This window comes from Sceloporus undulatus, chromosome 6 (assembly GCF_019175285.1).
Source record: "Sceloporus undulatus isolate JIND9_A2432 ecotype Alabama chromosome 6, SceUnd_v1.1, whole genome shotgun sequence".
NCBI lineage: Eukaryota > Metazoa > Chordata > Lepidosauria > Squamata > Phrynosomatidae > Sceloporus > Sceloporus undulatus.
In genome coordinates this window covers 63,636,401-63,652,825 of record NC_056527.1, presented here as the reverse complement: position 1 = coordinate 63,652,825, position 16,425 = coordinate 63,636,401, and the positions used below count along the sequence as shown (strand labels likewise).

Here is a 16,425-nt window from a genome sequence, read left to right as displayed (position 1 = left end):
TTAAAAGAAAGGGATTTGCGTTGAGAAAGATAAAAACGTATATATTAAAACACTCCAGAACAGATCAAAAGTCCGCCAAACAATGATACCTTTTTTGGGTCAACCAACATGCACAATTACATGTTGCAAGCTTTCAAAGCTCCACTCGCTTCTTCATCAGGCAAGGTGTTAAAAACCATACAAGAGAAATAAAATTGAAGTTGTTGGTCATGGGCCTGCATGTTCTATGTTTGCAGCAACATGCAGGCCCATGACTAACATTTTCAATTTTTTTTTCTCCTTTATCTTTTTAGCACCTTGCCTGATGAAGAAGCCAGTGGAGCTTTGAAAGCTTGCATCATGTAATTGTGCATTTTTGGTTGGCTCAGTATTTGCTATATGGCCAACATGGTTACTCCTGAATGTTTTTTTGTTTTGTTTTTTACTCTAGAGCAGAGCTAGATTTTTGGATTATAGCTGGAAGAAATCACCTACCTTCTCTTGCATTAGCAGAGACATATACTGTGGGCCTTTGCTATCTGCTGGGGTTTGGTTCCAACATACACAAATACTAAAACCTGTGGATGCTCAAGTCCCATTATATACGATGAAATAGTAAAATTGTGCCACCTTATATAAAATGGCAAAATAAAAGTTTATTTTTTTGGAATTTAAAAAATATATATATTTTCAAGCCATGGATGGTGGACTCCATGGACGCAGAATCTGTGGATACTGAGGGCCAGTTATAGTGGATCAAGAATGTTATGTGAGAGGAATGGCAGCACTGGATACCACTTCAAGACAGTATCTAATAATTTCATTTATTTTTATCTGTGGTGTATGTTATGCATGTTACTTTGATATTGTACAGTGGAAAAGCATTTTAAATGCAGTAAATACAGAAATTAGAGGGGAAACTCACTTAGGTATAATTTTTCAAAGGGATTGTAAAATAGTGTTTCTTTTTAACAGAATGAAATTCTCGAACCTAAAAAAGAAGAGTCATTGTTGGATCTGGACTTTGATCCTTTCAAACCTGATGCTGCAGCTACTGTGCCAGCCCATTCACCAATGTCTCAGGTATTTATTTATTTTTCATTTAAAAATGTATTGTGCTGTGTTAAAACACAATTCAGTAGAAGCACAAAAAATGAAATTAAGAAAACTCAGGTTTAATCACCTTTCTAAGAAAAGCTTGCTTTAGGCCTAATTACAATGAGATGCTTATGTCTTTTGAAGTACATAGAGTCAGGTGTACAGCTGAACAAGATTTATAGTGGCTGTGTATGAGAGTTCCTATCTGCTTGCCCATCACTAAACATGATTTACAAAAACAGAATTGATTAAGCAACCTAGTTTTAAAACACACACACATGCAGGTATGCATAGGAAGCAAAATGCAGAAGTAGCCATATTTACTATTAAACAAATTCAAAATCCAAAATAGATGTTGGTGACAACTTTATGAGGCCAACCAGAAGGTTTAAAAAAAAAAAACAATTGCTAGCTTTCAAAGCTCACTTCATCAAGCATCATAAAGAACCTAGTGATCAAAAACTCATGAATGGAATCCCTTTGGGGACTCACATCTTCATAAAAACTTATGGTTTTGGCATTAGAATTGGGCAGTTCCATACTGTCCATATTCAGTAAAGGGCTGCTGTTATGTTACTATACAGGGCAGCCAGCAAAGTTACCAATGCACATTGGGACCAGTGCACAACAGGACCAATGTCCATCAGGACCAATGTTTATTGGGACCAATGTATGTGTGTCTTCTGCATTGATCCCCCTGTGCATCAGGACACTGTCTAGGAAATGCCAGTGTGCATTGAGGCAGTCCTACCAGTGTCCCCTTAAGCATCTTCACAATTCACTAACAAGGTTGCTTAGCACCTCTGCTGCATAACTAAGTACAGTGGGCCCTTGTTATACGCTGGGGTTTGGTTCCAAGATCCCCCGTGGATAACAAAATCCATAGATGCTCAAGTCCCATTAAATATAATGACATAGCTTGCTGGTCAATGACCAAATAGCAAAATGGTGTCCCTTATAAAAAAAATGGAAAATCGAGGTTTGATATTTGAAATTTATACTTTTTTGGAACATTTTCAAACTGTGGATGCTTGAATCTGTGTATAAAAAAATACGTGTATAAGGGTTGGCTATATACATAAAATTACATAATGTACATGGTGATAGAGGATTCTGGACAGCTTCTTTTTCCCTGTGCCTTCTGGCTGGCCCACTAAAGATATTCCCAATGTAAGCAAAGTTATACAAATCTCAATTTGTTAAATGTGTACAGATGGTAGAATTTAGCTTCTCTTAGAATTTAGCAACAGTGTAAACATGACATAAATATGATAGATTTTGAATTAAGCAAATTCAGCATCTTGGAATTCTGAGAGAAAAGGATGATGTGCAGGAACTGGAGTGAGATTCACTATTTGCCTGTTCATGCAAGTGTCTTATTTCTTTGTTACCTGACGTCATGTCAACCTAGACTTATGGTGACCCTAATCATCAACAGCCCTGCTCAGGGGCAGACTCATTGCTGTAACTTCCTTGATTGAGTCTATTCACCTGTAATACAGTCTTCCTCTTTTCCTATTGCCTTCTTCCTTATCAAGCATTATTGTCTTTTTTAGTGAGTCATGTCTTCTCACGCTATGGCCAGAGTATACCAGTTTCAGTTTAGTCATCTTGGCTTGTAGAGAGAGTTCAGGCTTGATTTGCTCTAGGACCCATTTATTTGACTTTTGAGTAGTCCATGTTATCCGTAGAATTCTTTTCCAGCACCATATTTCAAATTAACTGATTTTCTTCCAATCAGCTTCCATCACTGTCCAGCTTTCACAACCTTATATAGAAATTGGAAAAGTGATGGCATCAACAATCCTAATTTTAGTATTCCGTGATCTAGCTTTACACTTCAGGATCTTGTCTAGTTCCTTCATAGTTGCCCTTCCCAGTCCTGGTCTTCTCATTTCTTGAATGTAGTCTTGTTCTGATTAATGAGTGAGCCAAGGTGTGACTATTTTAATGTCTTTATTCTCTGCTTTAAAGTTATGTAAATCATCTGTGGTTATTATTTTTGTTTTCTTAATGTTAAGAGTACCAGCTAAATTTCTTCTGAAATTCTTTGGTGCTCTCCATTATCCGGCGTCTTTCCTTTTCTGAACCCAGCTTGGACATCTGCTATTTCTTCCTCCATACATGTTTTTAAAATATTTGTTCTCGAATTTTGAGCATCACTTTGTTTGCATGGGAAATTAATGCAGTGGTCCTGTGGTCTTCCCTTTCTTGGGCACCATCTGCACTGCAGAAATAATGCAGTTTGACACTGATTTAATTGCCATGGGTCTATGGTTTGGTATATGATTTGTAGTTTGTTGTGGCACCAGAGCTCTGTGACAGAAAATGGTAAATATCTCACCAAACTACAAATTCCAGAAATCCAAATCATTGTACAGTACCATGACAGTTCAAGCGATGTCAAACAGTATTATTCCTGCAGTGCAGATGCACTCTTGCTGATTGGAATGTATATTGAACATTTCTGTTCTGTGGACTGTAAATATCTCACAAACATGTTTTGCATGTTTGTTGTCAGATTTTAGTTAGAACTAGAGTGGATTCTGTGTCTCTGTAGTCTGAAGCAGCTTGATTGGTATGCCATCTGTTCCTTGTGTTTTATTTCTCTGATGGATCTGAGTGCAGCTTACACTTTATTTTCTAAAATTGTAAGTTCATCTTTAAATGATTCTGTCTTGCATGAATCTGTCATTCTTTCAGTTCTTAAATAGTACTTCAGTGTATTGTTTCTATTGTCTTTTTATTTTTACTCAGTCATGTAATGTGTTCCCCAAATGCTGGTAGAACATCCCCACTTTTGGTTTAAATTTACTTTTGATTTCTCCGATGTTGTGAAAGAGGTTTCTTGTACTTCCTTTTTGTTTCATTGTCTATATTGCATTGATGATTATAGTAGTCCCCCCTGCCCTCTGAACAAGTTGCTGAACAGTTGCATTCAGGATTCTGACCTTCTTCCTGTCACCTTTCCCTTTGCTTTTTGTATGTCCTTAACTGTTTGAAGCATTTCATCCATCATCCTTTTAGGCTTCTCTTTATTTTTAGTTGCAGATAGTGTCTTTTTGCATTCCTCCCTGACAGTGTCTCTGGTTTTAGACCAGTAGTCTTCTGGCTGCTGGTCAGTTAGGCTTAACAGTGAAAATCTATTTTTTTTCACATTATCCTTAAACTCTACAGGGATGTTCTTTAGGTTGTATTTTGCCATAACAGTTGCTTTAGTGTTCTTCTTTTGCTTTACTCTAATTTTTGATATTATCAGTTCGTGGTCTGTGCCACAATTTGCTCCTGGCCTTGCTTTTGTAGAGAATGGAGCTGCTCCATCTTCTGTTTCCAGTTATGTAGCCTATTTGATTTCTGTCTTGGCTATCAGGTAATGTCTGTGTGTACCGTTACCTCTTTGGTTGCTTGAAGAATATATTTGCAGTGAAGAGACTGTTGGCTTCACAAAATTTGAACAGTTGCTCTCCAGCTTCATTTTTTGATCATAGGCCAGATTTTTCTACAATCTTGGATTCTACCCTGTTTCCTGCTTTTGCACTCTAATCATTTAACAAGAACCCCTGTTTCAGTATGTGATCAATTTCCTCATGAACTTTCAATTTCTTCTTCTGCCTCTGTAGTTTGAAGCGTAAACTTGGATTATTGATGGGCTTTCCCTTAAGTCTTTTGATATGATTCGTTCAGACTTTGTATTGTATCCTTTGCCTGCTTTTGCTACATCTATTCTCACTGTTAATGCCACCACATTTCTTCTTAGATTTGCATTCCCTGATTAAAGCAGTGTAATTATCTGACTCAAAATGTCCCATTCCTGTCCACTCCAGCTCACACACCCAAAGTATTGCAATGTTGCTTTACATTTCTTGCTTTACTATGTTTAATTTCCCCCATTCATGCTTCTCATGTTCCATGTTCCTATAATATGTGCTGTGCAGCTTCGAACTTTCCTTTCATCTCTGATCATGTCAACAGCTGAATGTCCTTCCAGATTGTGTCTAGTTGCATCATTAGCCACAATGCTACTTGTAGAGTAGTTGTCCTCTGCTGTTTCCCAGTACTTCACTGAGTGTGAACCAACCTAGGAGTTTCATCTTCTGGCGCTATCTTTTGTTTCCTTTTGGATTGTCTCATTATAGAGTTGTCATGTTAAAAGACTCTTTCTGCACAGTACTAACAAGTGTTAGTTGTGATGCCACTTTCATTGTCTGTGAGAGAGCCTCTGCCACTGTCAACCCCCACTACTGCTGCTAACCCAGTAGCTGGCACATTTAGACCCCCATACAGACAGGCCAAAATAAAGCTTCTTTGGGTTACTTTGGAGGTATGCTGTTTAAATTATGCATGCGTACTAAGAGTCCAGAAGCCACACTAAAGCCATGATCCAGTCCTAAGGACTGGAGCGCAGCTTTGGTACAACTTCCGGACTCTTAGTACGCATGTATCATTTAAACAACATACCTCCAAAGTGACCTGAAGCAGCTTTATTTTGGCCTGTCTGTATAGGGCCTTAGTCTATCTCCTCAGCAAAAACTGGTCTGACATGGGAGACCCTACCAGCAGCATAACTTCTTTCCTCACAGAAATACACAATCCCATCACTGTGGAAAAGTAGTGCCACTGGTGGAGTCATACAAATAGCTATGTATTATTCTTCATAAAAAGTCAAGCAAGGTGGTCAACTTCAGTTTTTTTTTTTTAAATGAGATAAAACACTTAGAAACTAAAAATATCTGTCCACCCGTTCACATCCATTTGGGAATGAAAACATTGATAGAGAGGTGGTAGAAGATTAAGAGTGTTCCAGGTAGATCCTCATGGGTAGGGAGATTAGGTACAACCACAAAGTAGGCCCTCTCCTACTCCATAAATACCTTCTCATTTGCCACCATTGTGATGTAGAAAATAGCTGTCCCTGAAGAACATGGAGTAGAGTGGTTCATATAGGATGAGGGAGTCCAAGGCTCAGGACATTTAGAGAAGCTATTAAAATTCAATGTTATGAGTAGAAGAGAAGAAATCCCAAGACTGTAGTTTGTTAGACCTAAACTGAGACGATCAAAAACAAGAATGTATGGCCTTTTTGGTATACAGTATCAGGAAGTGGTTTGACCCAGTTGAATTACTGTTTTGCTTGTGGTCAGAGAAGGCATATTTAAGAGGAAGAAAATCAGGTCTGGGCACTTTACAACAGACCAGAAAGAGAAGCCATTGTGCAATTGTTCAGTTGTCTGGGCACTCATTTTTAGTCCTTGAAGTAAGTGAAAAGGATTGCTGTCCTGGGCATTCTTTGGCCATAGAAAAACATAGTAGGTGTTTCATGTATTTCTAATTATCAGTAAGATTCAAGCAAAAGTTACCTTAAAAACCCAAGGAACTTTATTTTAACAAGTTTGCAGTCAACTGCTAACATTTTCTTTCCCTCCAGCTCAATCTCTTTACTGCTGTATTCTGAGTCACTTCCTAGAAGCTGTTTCTTTATTCTGTGTCTTCCCACTGTGTAACAGGGTTTCTTCTTCATGTGTGAAGACACACACTGGGTGTGTTCTGCACCTGCACAGAGCATCTTCGGAACCTTCTAGAATAGATCTGCAAGCTTTCTGGCAGTAGCTCTGCCCATCTTCCATTTTATCCCTCTGTTCCCACTCAGTTCTCCCAGTTCCTTTTTGTCCACCATGTGAGCAGCATCAGAGGAATCTCTTTTATAACAGTTTTCAGCTTTGACTCGATTTTTCAACAACTTCAGCTTGATTTTCTGTGTCCCACTGACTGGACTGTTTTTCAGATAATTTTTTTGGCACTAAGAGTCTGTACTTATTTCTCTACCTGACTGCCTGATGGCATCCACCTCCTCCTTTAAGAGGTGCACTGATTGTGAGATGAAGTTACTGGGCAGAGATGGCCACTGATGCTGCCTTTTTTGTTTGGAAGAGCCACATCATGTCCATTCATGTCCCCATTATAAGGCTTTTATGCCACAGGCACGCAAGAACCAGGAATCCTGCCCTAAGATGCTGTTGTATGTACAAACCCTGAAGCCCTCCCAGCCACTCTCCACTACAATATCTGTTCCACGCAGTCTGGGGCACATAGGGCATTGAAATGCCCAGTCAAAACTGATGCAAGGGCAGAGGCTCCAAAACTTATACAGTGCAGAGCAACATTTTCAGATGGTCACCTTGTCATCCATTCTCCTAGAGGAAGGACAGTAGTTTGCCATTCTTGACTTCAAAAACACTTGTTTCCAAAGAGGAATCCGTCCACTGATTCCTGTCTTTTGCAGTGAAGTACTGCTTTTCAGTTTTGTGCCCTTCTGTTCTGACTGTGTTCAAAATGCATGACAGTACAGTGTGCCCGGGCCATATGTGGTTGCACCATATGCAGTTTCCAACTTATGCAGAAGCCACACGAGGGGGGAAACAATGACTCACATGCTCACAACACGTGCACTGCACCTCAAGCTTGTGCGCCATTATTTTCAATGGGGCATGAGTATATGCCCTTTTCCCCTTACACGAGGCAGGGGTCAGGAACGGATTCCTCACATAAGGAATGGGTCCACTGTAGTGGCAGTCTGGCTTCAACAGCAGTGGATCACAGTGTTTCTGTACATAGACAACTGGCTTCTGGTTGCACAGTCCAGAATGCAACTCCAGCACCACAGTGATTGTGCCTTGTACCTTCTCAAGTTGCTCAGACTGGTAGAGAAGTTTTGTCTTACCCCCAGTGCAGAGGATCTCCTTCATGGGAGCTGTTCTGGACTCGGATTCTGCCAGAACATTTCTTCCAGATGAAAGATTTCACACTCTTAATTCAGACAATATTATGTTGCCAGTGGTCCCAACGACTCCAGACTCCAAGCACATTGAATCCAAATATTGCTACGCCATCTGGCCTCTACCATTGGGTGAGAGTTCAGTTTCAACCACTCCAGTCATGGCTGCTTTGCAAGATGATCATGATGCCAAGACATGTCCAGTGTTCCCTGGAATGATGGCTTGATCAAATTAATGTGTGTGTTGGAATGCACTTTCTTCTGCCTCAGCCACAGCTGGCCGTCACCTCGGATGCCTCCCTGTATGGCTGGGGTGCTCACACGAAGGGACTCTTTGTATGGGGGACGTGGTTGACCAAGGAACCAGCTCTCCACATAAACGCATTTAAAATGCTGGCAATCAAAAAGGCCCTCTGTGCCTTTGAAGCCCTTGTCATTGGCAGGACGATCAAGATAGCCTCCAGCAACACCACTGGAATATATTACATCAATAAGCAAGGTGGAATGAAAATGAAGACTTTACTCAAGATCACAATTCTGATCTGAGACTGGTGCATTCTCAGACAGATCACACTCCAACAATCTACCTCCCTGGAGAACATAACATGTTGGCCAATGGGCTCAGCAAGTCATCAGCAACCTGTTTATGAATGGCTATTACATGCCAGAATAACCCACTCTCTCTTCAGACATTGGGTCATACCCCAAACCAATCTCTTTGCCTCTCCAAACAACAAACACTGTCTCCAGTTTTATTCCAGAATTTGAGCAAGAGGATCCAGAGGCAACACATTCGTATTTTGGATGGACAGGGAGCGTGGTGTTTGTCTTTCCGCCTTTCCCTCTCCTCAACAAGATTATGCTGCAACTCAGCCTGGATAGGTTGAATGCGATCCTGATCACTCCTTGGTGGCTAAGGCAACCATGGTTTGCAATCTTTCTTCACCTGGTGCATGGGGCGATTGTTCAGCTGCCTCTGAAACCCAACCTCCTCACAATTCATAAGGGTCAGGTTTGACATCCGGATCTCTAAACTCTACATCTCATGGCATGGAGGATTTGGAGGTAGAGAACTTATCTGATTTGATAATAAATGTCTTGACAGCAGCCCATAAACAATCGATGTAGATGTCCTATTGGTACAAATGGACTAAATTTGTTACGTTCCTGAACTCTAGGGGACTCTCTCCATCCTTATCGCAATGCATGCATGTACTGGAGTTATTTTTCCCTGGCAGATGCTGGACTGTTGTTTTCATCATTATGGTGTTACCTGTTGGAAATTTCCTTTCATCATCAACAGTCTGGGCTTCCTTCTTGTTTTCAAGACCCTTTGATTCAAAAGTTCCTTAAGCGTTTTAGAAATCATCATCCTCCAGTGTCAAGACCAACAGCAAAATGGAGCCTTGAATTTGTATTACCTCAGTTCACCAGAAAGCCATTTGAACTGATGACATCCTGTGATCTTCATTTACTTACCTGGAAAATGGCCTTTTTAAGGGTGTCTGCTAGTGAGCTATGTGCACAATGGGTGGATCCCCTTCCCCTTTGTGGTTTCATCGGGACAAAGTTGTTCTCTGTCATGACGTCTCCTTCGTACTCAGTGGATTCAGCATTCCATTTAAACCAGGATGTTGTCTTACCTGCCTTCATGCAGCACCCTGTTTTGGATTTCGAACATAGCCTTCATTGTTTGGATGTTCATCAGGAGCTGGCTTATTATATCAACAGAACGTCAAGCTGTTGACATACTAAGAAACTCTTTGGTTTTTTTAAACTTGGTCAGCCAGTATCACCACAGCGGATTTCAAAGTGGGTGGTTTCGGCCATTCACTTGTCTTATGAATTGGCAAAGAAAGAACTGCTGCCTCGAACTGGAGCCCGCTCAACATGAGTGATAGGTGCGTCCTCGGCTTTCTTGGAAGAAATTTCCCTTCAGGAAGTTTGCAGAGCTTCTGCCTGGTCCCAACTACTAACCTTTGTCTCTCATTGCCATGTGCATGTTTGGGCTAGACTGGATGCAGCTTTTGGGAGGGCTGTTTTACTCTCTTCTGTAAAATGAGTTTCAGTTATTCCTATGGTGGTAAGGATTTTATTTTTCTCAATCTGTTCAGTAAAATTGGAGTTTTCTTGGTATAACTGACCTAGTTTTAATTTTTCTAGCATGACACTTCCACCTGCTTATGAGTAGCTTGCTAGTGAGTCACAGAGACCACGAACAAGAAGTACAGGTTGCATACCTGTAACTGTGGTTCTTCGAGTGGTCGGCTGTGACCTCACACAAATCCGCCCCTCCTCCCCTCATCATGTGTCCTGTCACTTGATTCATTGGATGCTGTTATACAGCGTCCTTTGGAACTGAGGAAACTAAGTGGGAATAAAGGGATAAGATAGAGGGTGGGCAGAACTACTGCCAAAAAGCTTATATATCTATTCAGGAAGGTTCCAAAGATGCACTGCACAGGAGCAGAACAGCCCCAGGGGGTGAGTTCACAGACGGCCATTTGAAGAATCACAGTTGCAGGTATGCAACCTGTTCTTCTCTTCCTGCTTGCTGTCTTAACCATCCTACTTAGTTCCACATATATTGATACAGTAGGTTTCAAGAGTCTTCTTAATGACCTCAACAGTGTCATCTGAACAATGCTGAAAAGAGCTTGAAGGCAGCTATGTTTGAACATGATAAGAAAATGAGGAGCATTGGTTGGAGTTGGATCTTTCATATCTTGGATCTTATCGGTTGAGCTCTGATTGTTTTGCAGTGTCAGTGTGTTTGCTCATTGAATTATATGATGTTTGAAAAGCCCCTGTAAGTTTGATGCAAGATCAACTGAGTGTCACTGCACACCTTGAATGGGGAAAAGGTGATTTCCCACTATCAACAAAAGATGAAGCAGATGATAACCACAGATAAGCATGCCTGTGTGAATACTTGAATATCTTGGTACACATTTTTAAAATGTACTGTGTGAAATAGCAGTAAGTATCACAATAGTTTTCCTAAGTTTTCCTGTTCATTTTTACCAGATTTGTTATACCAGGATTGTGAAGATGAACATCAGTTCCCCTTTTTCATAGTGTGTTGACTTGCACAGACTAAACGAATAGATTTGTGAAATAGCCTATACACTGCCCAACTCCATAAAAGAATGTTAAATCATACTTTGTTGCTCACACATGAATAATCATGCTGCTGTTTAATTATGCTTTACAGCACATAAAAGGGTGTACAAATGAGGTTTTCAACCCTATCCTTCTTTCCCCACTGCTCAGACGCTACCCTGGGACTTATGGACGGTAAGGTAGCTTTTGATCTTTGCATGCTGTTATGTTTGTTTTGCTTTGTTTTGTTCTGTTTTTATAGCATCATCAGTTTCAAAGATATTCTACACAACAGCTTAAGGGGGAAAAATCATTTCCCTGCCCTGAAGAGGTTTCAGTCCAAATTTTACAATGAAGGAAGGGAAAAGCAAGGATAACACTTATGTTTGTGTGTAAATTCAGTTTTTGTTTTTGTTTTGAATAAAGACTGAGACATTTTCTGTGTGTATTTTTGTAAGAATCCTGAAGCTTTGAAATCACCATCAAATAAAAATCGCTGCACAATAGGTGCTTGGTATCCACTGGGGTTTGGTTTCAGGACCTCCTGTGTATGCTCAAGTTCCATTAAATACAATGGCATAGTAAAATGGTGTTCCTTACGTAAAATAGCAAAATGAAACTTTGCTTTTTGGAATTTATATATTTTTAAAATATTTTCAAGCAGTGGATGATTGAATCTGTGGATAAAGAACAGTAAAAGAGTATGGCGGGCCAACTGTATTACATTTTGGGTATGACGAATCATAGCAGATCTTTAATAGCAAATATCAATATGTATTCCACACCACTCCATTAATTTGCCTGTTCTGTCTCAATAAATCTTTGCTTTGAATGGTATTAATTAGCCTTTTAAAAAAGAGAAACCTGCATTGGTAAAATGCTAACTGGGAACCCTGTTTTCAAATTTCACTTTACAGATTTTACAATAAAAACATTTACACAGCTTATTGTAAAATTGCTTTCTTATAAGGCACTTAAAACATTACTTTTTTTAAAAAAATGTAATGGAACAAATGCAAATTTGTTCAATTATGTATAATTTGGATAGCTAATTCCCCTACTTCAATTGACTTTCCTGCCATAATTTTCCAGAACAGACTTACAGAACAACTCAGTCCATTTTTGGCCATATATCTAGCATGTCCTCTGTAATGTCTGTACAAGCCAGCTGCATAATAGGCACCCTGCAAAGTCTTTCAGGTTTTCAAGGTCTGTTCAAATTGGCAGAGAAGATAAATAGACACTGAATGACTAAGGGACAAAAATAGACTAGAATTAAGTATCAGTTGTCTCTGGCAGAATGAAGATAATACCCATGAACAGCAGGAACAATAAAAGTGGTGGGCAGGAGAAGAAGAAGAAATGTGGGATTGTGGCAAGGGTCAGGCAGGAGGCAAGGTTGCTGGCAGGTGTCTGGAGATTTCCAGAAGGTGGGTTGGCCACCTAGAAGATAGAATCAGTAGCAGCATAATGCTAAATGGTTTTCTGGTGAAGGTTTGGTAGAGCAGTGTGCAGACACACATACGACTGGATCACGGCTTAGTAATACCTATAATAACCACATTGATAACTGTGAAACACATTAGTGATGACTAAAGTTAGTGATGTCTAAATTCGTCTTTAATGTAAGGACTGATTACTTCATTATTTTGCTTTAGAAGTGAGAATAATGTGGTCTCCCAGATATTCTTGGACTATAGCTCTCAGCAGGCTTCGCCGCTCTGATAGCTTTGGCTGAAGAGCGGGGTATAAATATTATTATTATTATTATTATCATCATCATCACTGGCGTGGCTGACTAGGGCTACTGGATTTTGTAGTCCAGCAATATCTAGAGGCTGCATGGTTCTCACACCAGTTTATTCTACAGGTTAGTTGGGCTTATTCCTTGGAACCCTGGCATAAACTTACAACCTCAAAAATGGATTCTCATGGTGTGTCATCCCATATTCACCTTTTGAAAGCAATTTTTCATAGAGCTATGTGTTGTTTCAAAACTGCAAAATCTGTTTGACCAGATGTGATTCGGGGATGAAGGATGTGTCTGTGTATCTCTCCCTATGTGCATACATGCATCTTCACCTGTCTTAAAATACTGTCTATCTCACAATATAGGTGAGGTTTCCAGGTTTCAGGTCCCTGGGTTGTTTAGATGAAAGAAAACCTGGTTTCATTGGGTACTTGAAAAGCCTCAACTCTGCCACTGATTGATTGATCTATGTGAAGACATTGTTTTGAATCAGCTGTCAACCGTGAATCATCTGTCAACTCTATTGCAATTCATAACTGAGAATAGTGCTTTTATTTATCAGCTTTGTATCCTGCCCTTCTTCCAAGTAGCTCACAACAACACAGTTGGAGTTATTCCATCTTAGCTTCACAAAAGCTCTGCATTTGAGAGATGGCTGGTTTTATTAGCCAGTGAGCTTCAGGACTAAGTTGGAACTTGAACTGAAGTTCAACAATCTAAATGTATCTGATATGTTGTAGGGGATTTCCATAGAATTGGGTTGTGAATATGAGGAACTCTGAATCTATATACCGTACTGTTGGCTTACAAAATGGAGAATGGGGTGCAATGTCAGTTTTAATAATTGCTATCCCATATGAGCTAGCAGGATTACATCCAGACAATAGTGTTTGTGTGTATGAGAGAGGGGGGATATAAATCCTTTCAAAAGAGCTAACTGGAGTGATACCTGTGAAATCACGTTTACATAAGGAGATGATTCAATATAATGTAATTACATAGTTCTTAATTAGCTAGCAATGTGAAAATGTCTTGCTAAATGAGTCATCCCTGGGAATCCTCCTAGTGACATATACAAGCAGAAACCCACTTTATGTTTGTGTATGTACATTTGGCCCTCCGTTTTCATGGGAAATCCATTCCAGACCACCACCACCCCGTGAAAATGGAGGCTTGCTCTTATTCAAGCCCCATAGGTATTATGATGGAAGACATCCTTGGTTGCATCTTACTATGGAAACGTCATATACTTCTCTAATTTCCTTCCCACTCTCTACTGGCCACAAAATAACCATTGGGAAGACACTATTGAAGTGACACACTGAGTCCTGAGGCTGGTAACAGGGGAATCATAGCAGAATTCTGCATGTGAAACTCCAATACTGCTCACAGCCATACAGGATCTTGGCCACTGTTTGCTTTTAGTAGCATGATACCATGTCCCACTCACCAAATGACATCTCTTAAAAATTATTAATATGCTTTATCTCCACACAGACAAGCAGTGAACTTGTGCAGCCGGTAAGCAGACCGTTTCTATTTCACCTAGCAAAACTCTTTAGATAGATAACTAGTGTCTCTAAATGTTCATGATTCCCACAGATATTGCAGTTGTGGTCAATTCTTTAATTTAGTCATGCTTCATTTCTAAACTAAAATTACGATAGTAAGATATTGAATTCTGTGTGTTTCTCATCAAGACCATCTTTATCTTTTTCATCTTGTTTTTTCTTTACTTTTCTGTCTGCCTAAAGCCTGATTCTTCAAAAAGTCTTTCCCTGTGTAACCTGGTCATGGAGGAAAACCCAAACAGTGGGTCAACAGAAGATGTTAACAAAGCCCAAACTGATCTAGGTTCTCTCAACTTGGGCCTAGATGGTAGTGCAGCCAGTGAGAGCCAGGAAAAAGCTGCAGGTGGTGGTCCTTTGCCTTTCCCTGAGGCAGAGCAAACCTCAACAGAATCGTCTGGTGCACTGACTACTACTACTTGGCCTGCAGTAGGCCAGCAAGAAGAAGGTGCAACTTGGACAGTCTCTATAGATGGAAATGAAAACACTTTCCCAGAACCATACCTGGACTCTAGCCACATTATGGACAGTGGCACAGATTTGGTGGAAGCTAACGAACTTGTAGTTGGTGAAACTTTGGCTGAAAGCCCTGAAATGAAAACTGATAGCTTTTTCGATGGAGACCCATTTAGTATGGAAGAGACAGAAGAAGAGAAACAGGAAACGGAAGAGTCTTTGTGGGCAAATGTGGAGCCGTGTGAAAAGGTAGAAATCAGAGATGTTAAGTGCAAGGACCTAGACTGCACAGAAAAGTTTCCACAGAGAGATTGTGACAATAAAAGCTACAGTGAAGTAGATCATCATGAGGCCTTAGCAAAGACAGACCATGAAACCCTGAAAATCATTGAGGCAGAAGTTCTTAGTGAGTCAGAATATGACAATAGGCAACCAGAGACTGCTGGCAATTGCCTTCAGGAAGTTGGCCCAGAATTTAATGAGGTTCCTGTGATGCAGCAGGAAAGTAAAAGAGATGTTGAGGATGTAGTGAATATAGGGTTGGGGTATGAGGTGAGTGACAGTACAGCTATTGAATATAGCAGATTTGAAACAGAGAAAGGTTTAGGTTTCTGGAATCAGGATCATGGAACAGTAGATGTGGGTGACTTGCCCACTGCTAGAAATGTGTGCATAAATTTGGCTCAGGAAAATGAAATGGCAAATCTTACAGGATTGGCTAACCTAGAGATCAGAGACAAAACAACTGGAGAGGCTGAAAATCCTGTATGTTGTGAGGAGATGCGTGGTACAGAAGAGCCTGATAAAGCGAGTGAAGATCATAGTCACACCATCTCTGAAAGCAGCAATTTTGCTGATGAATGCCAAGCTACCTTTATACCCTTTGAAAATGATATGGTTCTGCAGCCTAGTTCAGACCCAGCTAATGCAAATCTCAATCATTCTTGGCTAGGTAATGTGGAAGATATATCTGTAGATGAGGAAGCATTTTCTATGACTGAAGAACTTGACAATAACTTTAGTTTCCCTGAAACAATGGAAATGGATCCTTGGCAAACCAACTGGGATCCAACAGTTAATAATGATTCCTGGGGGTTTTCTAGTCAAGTAAATGGAAGTGATAACTGGCCCTTTCCTCCCACAAAAGGTTCTGTGGATGGAAACATGGAGAACCCCTGGCCAGATTTTAATGAGAAATGGTCTACGGAAGATTTGGGAGGTTTAGATAACAGCTGGAGATCTGTGGGTATAACACCAAGCCATCAGAATCAGGAAATGCCTTTAAGGCAAGGATCATCTGGGGAGCAGGCAAATATTAGCAGCTTTGGACCAAACAAGGAGATAGGTAGACCGCTGGTGCTCTTCAAAATGGGAAATTCCAGAAATGCTAGCACCGAGAGCTCCACTAGCCCCAAAGACAATGAGACCAACAGCTCAGATTTATCTGAAGATGAAATTGCTAACCGGAGATATGGATTGTTGTACCAGGAAATAGAGGCTGATAAAGAAGAGGTACCTACCCCAGTGTGTAGAATAGTCTAGAAATGAGAGTTCCTTAGGTCATATATACATATATATAACCTTGTGTCTTATGAACTGTCCTTTTCTATGTTCTCCTCCCTGTCCTCCTTTGCTAACTTTACTGATCATACCAACATGCCAAATTTGGTACAGTTCAACCATATACTACGTTGACCACA

The 16,425-nt window shown here is 40.2% G+C and overlaps 1 protein-coding gene across 1 annotated transcript in view; it reads left to right on the top strand.

The window, feature by feature from the left end:
- AMPH (amphiphysin) overlaps window positions 1-16,425 on the top strand; it is a 73,133-nt gene that overhangs the window by 40,357 nt on the left and 16,351 nt on the right. Inside the window, exons 12-15 of the mRNA XM_042473586.1 lie at window positions 955-1,062; window positions 11,123-11,146; window positions 14,199-14,222; window positions 14,456-16,261. Of these exons, the coding sequence (XP_042329520.1) occupies window positions 955-1,062; window positions 11,123-11,146; window positions 14,199-14,222; window positions 14,456-16,261 (1,962 nt within the window). The remainder of the gene's footprint in view (window positions 1-954; window positions 1,063-11,122; window positions 11,147-14,198; window positions 14,223-14,455; window positions 16,262-16,425) is intronic.